Source organism: Zea mays, chromosome 4 (genome assembly GCF_902167145.1).
Source record: "Zea mays cultivar B73 chromosome 4, Zm-B73-REFERENCE-NAM-5.0, whole genome shotgun sequence".
NCBI lineage: Eukaryota > Viridiplantae > Streptophyta > Magnoliopsida > Poales > Poaceae > Zea > Zea mays.
The window spans coordinates 54,863,094-54,872,113 of record NC_050099.1 but is presented as its reverse complement, the minus strand read 5'-3'; the positions used below and the strand labels follow the sequence as shown (position 1 = coordinate 54,872,113).

At 49.7% G+C, this 9,020-nt stretch overlaps 1 protein-coding gene across 1 annotated transcript; it reads left to right on the top strand.

Annotated features, from left to right (window-relative positions):
- The first annotated feature begins 1,944 nt into the window (after positions 1-1,944).
- Positions 1,945-5,712, top strand: LOC100192963 (ribosomal protein). The gene is made up of 6 exons (NM_001138139.2): positions 1,945-2,030; positions 2,148-2,176; positions 3,875-4,091; positions 4,373-4,538; positions 4,812-5,017; positions 5,150-5,712. The coding sequence occupies exons 2-6, from the start codon at positions 2,172-2,174 to the stop codon at positions 5,201-5,203; spliced, it is 648 nt and encodes a 215-aa protein (NP_001131611.1). The 5' UTR covers positions 1,945-2,030; positions 2,148-2,171; the 3' UTR covers positions 5,204-5,712.
- The last annotated feature ends 3,308 nt before the right edge of the window (positions 5,713-9,020 follow it).

Below are 9,020 nucleotides of genomic sequence, written 5' to 3'. Positions count from 1 at the left end.
CTATCACGCAATGTGATAGAAAGTGCATCGAGGGAAATGGGTATGAGACCCATGTGAGATCTACTCTAGTGGTAACCTGCTCTATGTGATCGGAGATCCCGTGAAGTAGAGTGGAGAAACAAGCTAGGAAAGATCCCTTCTTTAACTCATTTCTGATGCACATCTTTCCTATCTGTAAGGCAGGATGGTTTTTACCTTAATGTATTCCAAGAGTCTTATAAAGGTGAGATGTTGTCCTACAGAACATCTTCTGAGGAATACACCTATATGAGTCAGACTGCTAGTCACAGTCTATGGGATTTGGGTAATCCCTAAATACTCATGAAAGGCACTGAAGTGTGACTTATATGCTTCTAAACAGCGGGAATACCCTTCTGCAGCCTAGTATCAGCAAAGGATTTGAGTGAATCTTATTTCGCACAAAACTGTCAATTCAAGGCATAGTCCATTGTTCAGTTGTGAATAAGTGAAACTCTTATTCTAGATGGATGTTCAACTTAACAGTCTCCATCGAAACACTGGTATATCAAAGGATTGTGATTCTGATACTTCATCATTACAAACCCTAGAGTTTGGTGGGGATTGTTGGATCTTTTATGGACTTGGCCCATTTATTGAATAAACTCTATGGTGTGTAATGGTGGAGAATACCAATAGTACCACATTGGAAGTCCAAGGGTCTTTTGCCTTGACTTATATGGTGGGATTTATTCCACTTAACTTGAGAAGTCAAGAAATGGACAAGGGCGTGCCACACGCGCGCGCGCGCCGCCGCCGCCGCCGGCCGGGCCGGGCCGGGCGTGGCGTGGCGAGGCGAGGCGAGGCAGGCAGGCAGGCGAGCGGGCGTGGTGTGGTTGTGTTAATTTTTAGCACTCACTAACCGCGTCAGCCGAGTGACCCTGTCTCTTCGTCAGCCAGCCGAGTGACCCTTCTCCTTCAGCTGCCGACTTATGGCGTGACTCGGCGAGAGCTGGCCGACTCATGGCATAACTCGGCTAGAGCTGGCCGACTCTTGGCGTGACTCGACGACCTTTCTCCTTCAGCTTCCCTCTGCGAGAGGTTAAATAGAGGAGCACCCCTGTCACTCGGTACACGCGAGAAAACACTTTCAGAACACAGTCCAGCAGCCGAGTGAGGGTATTTCCATCTCGTGACTCTGCGCGCACAGAGAAGCGAGAGGGCAGGTGCCTCCGGAGCCCTTGCCGTTCGAGACCTTGCACGAGGGATCGACAATTAGGTTTTTGGGGAGCGTCTACGCGACTGCCCAAAGTCTTCTTCCTGCTGACATGACAAGTGAAGTTGGACAAGGATCTAGATCCTCGGAGCGCATGACTGGGTATGATCAATTCATCTCCTTACTGTTTTTCATTCTGCAAATTATATATGTTCATACCTGCTGCTTTATTTATAGCCATAAATTTATCCAATCTGTTTTGTCGTATTATATCATGACGTGTCTGATGCCTGATCATACTAGTAATATGATAAATCTGTTTGTCTTAATTTTACAGTCATGCTGTTTATGTTGCTATCTGTTTAATTTCAGTTGTTCCATAATAATACATGTTCCATGTTTATTTGCTTATTATATTTATATGATTCATATGTTTCATGTTCTCTTGATCCATATTGTTATGGATATATTTGAGATAATGATTTCTATGATTAAACATATTTTATATGTCATCATCATAATGTTAATTTATGGAATTAAAATAATACGGAAAATGCCTATATTTCTAACAGTAAATACGGAAACAGTCAGATTAAATATAGAAAACGGTATGGGTCGGGACGGAATTACCCTAACCAACATACATCCGGAAGAGGCCCCATGGCCCATAACGTTTCTTCCCGCATCCGACGGTTCCAAGCTTAGCACGCGTCATCCATCGGGAGCTCGGTCTAGGGTTTTGCTTCGAGACCGCTCCCACCGCTCATATAAGCTCATATAACAACATCCGTCGCCGCCGTTTCCATCCCATTTTCTCTCCTCTCTCCGTCGCCGCCTCGGGCCAAACCCTACGCAGGTACGCTTCCGCCGCCGTGTCCTCCTCTTTTGCTGACGGCTCGATTTGCGAAATCACATGTTTTGGTGCCCTATCTGGTCTCCATTTCACCGTGTCATATTTCTGTTCCTTCTACAGGGAGTTGATTGATCGATTGCAGCCATGAGGTACTCTCTCTCTGGTCGCTTCTACTGTGTCGTGCATCTGTTTTTTTGCGCTAGAAATGCCTGTTTCGTGTAGTTATCTGGTCGATTGCCATGATAAGATTTAGTCCTACAGGGGATATTTTCAGTTGAATCATGCCTTTAGGATGATGAAAAATCTCGGAGCCCTTTCATGCTTTGATTTGTTTATGATTGATTTAGCTGTTGCCTATCCAATATAGGCCTGCTAACGGGGCGTTGTTTAACGTTTTTTTTTGTGACGGGTTCTAATATATGCTGTGCGTAAATGGATGGAACTTGTTTTACTATGTCTTGGATCGGGATGGGTTGGGTTTACAAGAAACGCGTGTGAGGCGGGTCGGCGCATGCAGTCAGTTAGGAGCCCCTACTGTCGCAGGGCAGCTAGGGACAGCGTCCAGGTCGCAGCTACGCTGAGCGGTGGCGAGGCTGAGCTGCGTGTCATTACTGTTGCGGCACCAGCTCCTCATGGAGCTTATTGTGGGTAGGGCTCTGCGGGAGGGCCACCACATAGGAAAGGAGGGGTGGCGGGAGTAGGCGGTGCTGGTGCCAGAGAGAATGTGCTTGTCAGCAGTGGCGAAGGGCACGGGGAGGGTGGCAATGCCCCCCCAATGCTCCCCTGATTACGTTGGATCCATTAATTTTCTCAGCTAACCCCCATGTAGATAATGCTAAATACCCTCCTAGCAGCCCCCAATCTCAAATTTTGGCTTTGCCCCCCTGCTTGTCAGTGGTCTCTTCCCCCGCTGTGCGGCCAGCCTTTCAATCTGCCATTGCTGGCAGCTTGCATAGAAGGCAGGGAACACTGCTGCTGAGACCTCGTCCTGCGCACTATTGCTCTTTGCACTGGTTCTGTTTTCCTAGATCCATCTGGGCATCTGGCTGCATTTTGTTGTTTTACTATTTTTCATGGAATAGTGATGGGTTTGGAAAGTGAGGTGTGACTGTGTGATAATCACATGGTTTCCACAACAGCTCTTGTGCTCTTTCCTACAACAAGAGAAATGCAGAATTTAATGCTGGCTGGTTATGATAATGGCATGCCAGTTTGGCTTTTCTGTGACATTTTCTCTTGTTTTCTGAAAACATTTTTTGAACAATCTTTGAGACTCAAAATTTGTATCCTACCATCTTCAATTTCGGCTGTGTTACCATTAGACGGATCTTGGATGCGTTGCTCAGAAATTTCTATTTGTGTTATCTGGATTACTTTTATCCATGATTTATGACAGCTTGGGGATGGACCATTAAACAACCTGACATCATCAGTTAGCATGCTCTACGGTTTAAAATGGGCTGGCTTGGGTGTGTGTGTTACAGAGCATGTTGGGGTGGGTGCTTGATTTAGATTTTTGGATAGGTTTGGGCTACAACAGCTGACTGATTGGCTATGGGTTGGGGTGGATTAGACCCCCATTAGCAGGCTTATTCCAATCTGATTCTTTGGGAGCGGGGTCCAACTGTTAGTTCATTCTCATAATGAAAATGGATGTGAGATAGATTCAGGTTCTTGTCTCGACACATGAGATGGATTCACGTAGCTTGCTTATTATTATTGATTATTCTACTGTTTTTGCCTTCTGCAATTCTTCCTATTGGCAGGAGTATTTGGAATTCTAGAGTATTGTTCCCATCCAGATAGATTATCTCTGCCTAATAAATTATGCCCATTGATTATTGCAGTAAGTTGCATTCCGAGCTTCTCAAGGATTGCATCTCCCAGATAGTTCAGGATGCCAAGAAGAATAGGAAGTTCACTGAGACTGTTGAGCTTCAGATTAGTCTGAAGAATTATGATCCACAAAAGGACAAGCGTTTCAGTGGCTCTGTTAAGTTGCCTCACATCCCTCGTCCAAAGATGAAGGTGTGCATGCTTGGTGATGCCCAGCACGTTGAGGAGGTAAACAGGCAGTTGATGATGCACTTGAAAATGTACTTATTTATATGTTGAACATGCTTGCAGTAGTAAATCTGCAAAAACACCAATGCTTCGAGTTACTCAACTGTGGCTGGCATGTATTAGTCAGTCCAAGCCCGCACTTGATTCCATTTGCAATTAAATCTGCTTATACAAATCCTGCTCAACTGCATGGAAGATTGAAAGTTTTGCTAAGATAATGCAAGTGCCCTTCCTATCTGGATCAACTTTTCTCCACACAAACCATTTTACTGCATTCTCAGGCTGAGAAGATGGGACTTGACTACATGGATGTTGAGGCCCTCAAGAAAATGAACAAGAACAAGAAGCTTGTTAAGAAGCTTGCCAAGAAGTACCATGCTTTTTTGGCATCAGAGACCATCATCAAGCAAATTCCCCGTCTCCTTGGTCCTGGTCTCAACAAGGCAGGCAAGTAGTCCGTTTCTGACATGACTGTTACTTTGCGTGCCAAGCTGTAGCATGCAATGCAGTGTTGTCTCATATTTCTGTATGTAGTTTTGCATGATAATGACTAATTTGGTACTTGTTGCAAGGCAATGTCCTGTCATTGTGTTTGTATTGAACTGTTTTATTAGTTGCTTGATGACATACTCTTGGAGCTGTTCATCTGGATAGCTTTTGCTATATGTGGTCTGCTTTGCCTGCCCAGCTGATTGAATCATGTTGATATCACTCCTGCAGGCAAGTTCCCCACTCTGGTCACTCACCAGGAATCCCTGGAATCCAAGGTGAATGAGACGAAGGCTACAGTCAAGTTTCAACTGAAGAAAGTCCTTTGCATGGGTGTCGCGGTCGGTAACCTGTCTATGGAGGAGAAGCAGATCCAACAGAACATCCAGATGAGCATCAACTTCCTCGTGTCTCTTCTGAAGAAGAACTGGCAGAATGTGAGTGATCCTCTGGTCTTTATTGCATCTATGCCTTAAGAATTGTTCCTGTTGTGTTTACATCTAATGAACATTTTAGAATGTAAGTCGAAGGAGTTGGTTCTAACACGTTGTGATGTATGCATCTTGCAGGTAAGATGTCTCTACATCAAGAGCACCATGGGGAAACCATTCAGGATTTTCTAAGTCTGTTTTTTTGTGAAGTCTGCTCTTTATGATATTTGGTTTTTGAACCGAGGTTGTCTTGAACTAAAACTCTTGTTAGATCATGTTTGGTTGGTAGGATATTTGAGTCTGGGCAGGTGTCTTACTCTTGCGCCATGTCTTTGTAATCTCTCTATATAAGTTTTTTGAGAGGCTCAGTATAATATGCGTATTATACGTTATACCCAATCGTTTCTGTTACTGTGGAAAATGAGTTTCCGCCATTGCTGCTGCGCCCTTGGGTAGCGCCCCTCTACTTACGGGATAGAGCCTTGTAGGAAGTTTTTGGTCACTAATCTGGCTGCTATTACTAGACATTTTGTGTAAAGCGCAGGCCTAGTGTCTTAGGTTCTTACGTGAGTTGGGTTAGGAGAAGGGATTAACCTGGTGCTTTTGAGTCCAGGTGCTAGGATTTGAAGGGTCAGTGAGGTTTGGATAGCCTAGTGTCTGATGGCTATACATACTATATTTATAAAAATATTGTGTGATGACTATACAAAGTATCTCTATAAAAATATTAAAAAACCAACTGTGCCGGTCCAGTCTGACCTGTGATGTAATAGGCAGAAAAACCATATTTGGTTTTATATTTTTATTCGGATGTAATAATACGCGATTGTTGTTGGACACTTAAGACAGACAACAATACACATATGTAGTGTTTGGTTCAGTGTCAATAGGGGATGGGATCAACCTTGGACTGATCCCGTCCCTTATTTTTTTAGGGTTGGCCTCATCCACTATTTTTGAAGAATATTTCTTGACTCTTACTCTGGACCTTCAAACCAAACGCGGGTCAAGTTAGAATGATCTATTCTATCCCTCTTCATTCCTTTCTCGTCCCTCCATTCAAACACTACCATGTGTTTTAATCATTTAGCCACTTCTTGAGTCTATATATTTTTGAGGATTATATGTAGACAAATGTTGCGCCTCCGTAAAGTTTCATACATTTCTGAGACTACTTGTGTATGATTAATTTTTTCTACATAAACTCATCAAAATGAAATTAAAATTATAAATTCTTCTATTGCCGATATTTGTTTGGAACTTTGGATAGAAGGTGGATGTATCCAATAATTTTTTTGGATATTAGACATCTTATATTTGTAACCGATATTCGGACATAATATCCGTATTTGTATCTAATATTCGAAGAATTGTTCGAATATTTGAAAATTCTATTTGAACCGGTGTTCATCTTTGTCGGCGTTTCGAGACCGGGGGGGTCCCTCGGGCCGACGAGTGAGTGTCGCCGCGTGCCCCAGCCCAGATGGGTCGAGCGCGTGGGCGAGCGCGAAGGGGGGAAGGAGCGAGGCGGCCGGCGTCCGGCGACCGGCGTGAGAGAGGTGGGAATCCCGCGGCCTTCGTGTTCGTCCCGCGCCCAGGTCGGGTGCGCTTGCAGTAGGGGGTTACAAGCGTCCACGCGGGAGAGGGAAGCGAGCGGCCCCAAGAGAGCGCCTGTCCCGTCCTCGTCCCCGCGCGGCCAACCTTCTCTAAGAGGGCCCTGGTCCTTCCTTTTATAGGCGTAAGGAGAGGATCCAGGTGTACAATGGGGGTGTAGCAGAGTGCTACGTGTCTAGCGGGGGGGGGGGGGGAGCTAGCGCCCTAAGTACATGCCGATGTGGCAGCCGGAGAGATTTTGGCACCCAGCTGGTGTGATGTCGTGGCCGTCGGAGGAGCGACAGAGCCTGGCGGAGGGACAGCTGTCGGAGCGATTGAGTCCTTGCTGACGTCCTCCTGCTTCCGTAAGAGAGCTGAGAGCCGCCGTCGTCACAGAGCATGCGGGGCGCCATCATTGCCTATCTGGCAGAGCTAGCCAGATGGGACACCGATCTTGTTCTCTGCGGCCCGAGTCGGCTCGGGGTAGGGTGATGATGGCGCTTCCTGTTGACGTGGCTGGCCTGCACCCTAGGTTGGGCGACGTGGAGGCTCCTCCGAAGCCGAGGTCGAGTCTGTCTTCCATGGCCGAGGCCGAGCCCGAGCCCCTGGGTCGGGCGAGGCGGAGGTCGTTCGGCAGAGGCCAGGGCGGAGTCAGAGCCCTGGGGTCGGGCGAAGCGGAGTTCGTCGTCTTCCGGGGCTGAGCCCGAGTCCGAGCCCTGGGTCGGGCGGAGCGGAGTTCGCCGTCTTCCGGGACTTAGCCCGAGTCCGAGCCCTGGGTCGGGCGGAGCGGAGTTCGCCGTCTTCCGGGACTTAGCCCGAGTCCGAGCCCTGGGTCGGGCGGAGCGGAGTTCGCCGTCTTCCGGGACTTAGCCCGAGTCCGAGCCCTGGGTCGGGCGGAGCGGAGTTCGCCGTCTTCCGGGGCTTAGCCCGAGTCCGAGCCCTGGGTCGGGCGGAGCGGAGTTCGCCGTCTTCCGGGGCTTAGCCCGAGTCCGAGCCCTGGGTCGGGCGGAGCGGAGCTTCCTATGGTACCTTTGGCAGGGCCTGACCGCCTGTTAGTCTCACTCTGTCAAGTGGCACCGCAGTCGGAGTGGCGCAGGCGGCGCTGTCCTTCTGTCAGGCCGGTCAGTGGAGCGGCGAAGTGACGACGGTCACTTCGGCTCTGCCGGGGGGCGTGCGTCAGGATAAAGGTGTCAGGCCACCTTTGCGTTAAATGCTCCTGCGATTCGGTCGGTCGGTGCGGCGATTTAGTCAGGGTTGCTTCTTAGCGAAGGCAGGGCCTCGGGCGAGCCGGAGATGTGTCCGCCGTTGGAGGGGGGCCTCGGGCGAGACGGAAATCCTCCGGGGTCGGTTGCCCTTGTCCGAGGCTAGGCTCGGGCGAGGCATGATCGAGTCGCTCGAATGGACTGATCCCTGACTTAATCGCACCCATCAGGCCTTTGCAGCTTTATGCTGATGGGGGTTACTAGCTGAGAATTAGGAGTCTTGAGGGTACCCCTAATTATGGTCCCCGACAGTAGCCCCCGAGCCTCGAAGGGAGTGTTAGCACTCGCTTGGAGGCTTTCGTCGCACTTTTTTGCAAGGGGACCAGCCTTTCTCGGTTGCATTTTGTTTCGGTGGGTGCGCGCGAGCGCACCCGCCGGGTGTAGCCCCCGAGGCCTCGGAGGAGTGGTTTCACTCCTCCGAGGTCTTAATGCTTTGCGTAACGCTTTGGCCGGTCTGGTTGTTCCCTCATACGAACTGGCCGTAGCCCGGGTGTACGGTCGGGGCCCAAGTTCTCGGGCTGGTATGTTGACGCTGTCAACGGTTCGGCCGGAGCCGGGTTTGCGAGAGCAGCCCCCGAGCCTCCGCACAGGGCGAGAGGGCGATCAGGGACAGACTCGCCTTTTTTACATACGCCCCTGCGTCGCCTTTCCGCAAGGAGGAGGGGGGGGGGAAAGCGCCATGTTACCCTCGATGGGCGCCGAACATGGTGTCTCCGGTGAGCTGCAAGCGGGTAATCCGAGTGGACGTCCGTGCCCCGTTCGTTAGGGGTCGGCTAGGGGCCCAGAGGCACGCCCAAAAGTACCTGCGGGTGATCTGCCGGACCCGGTCCCCTGGCGACGGGGTCCGAGGGCTCGATGCCTCCCTCCGATGGGATTCCGTTACAAGATCGCTCCCGCTGGTCTCGGAAATGTCCTAGGGTACCTCGGGAGCGCAGCCCGAGCCTTGGTTATGTATCGAACGTACCCCTGGTCATCCCTTGCTCGGTGTCTGAGGCGGCTGTGAACCCTTCGGGGGCCAGCCTTCGAACCCCTGATCAGTAATGGGCGCGGAGCCCGAGTAGCCTGAGGCGGCCATGGAACCCTTCGGGGGGCCGGCCTTCGAACCTCTGACCAGTAGTGGGTGTAGGGCCCACGCGATCTGAGGCGGTTGTTGA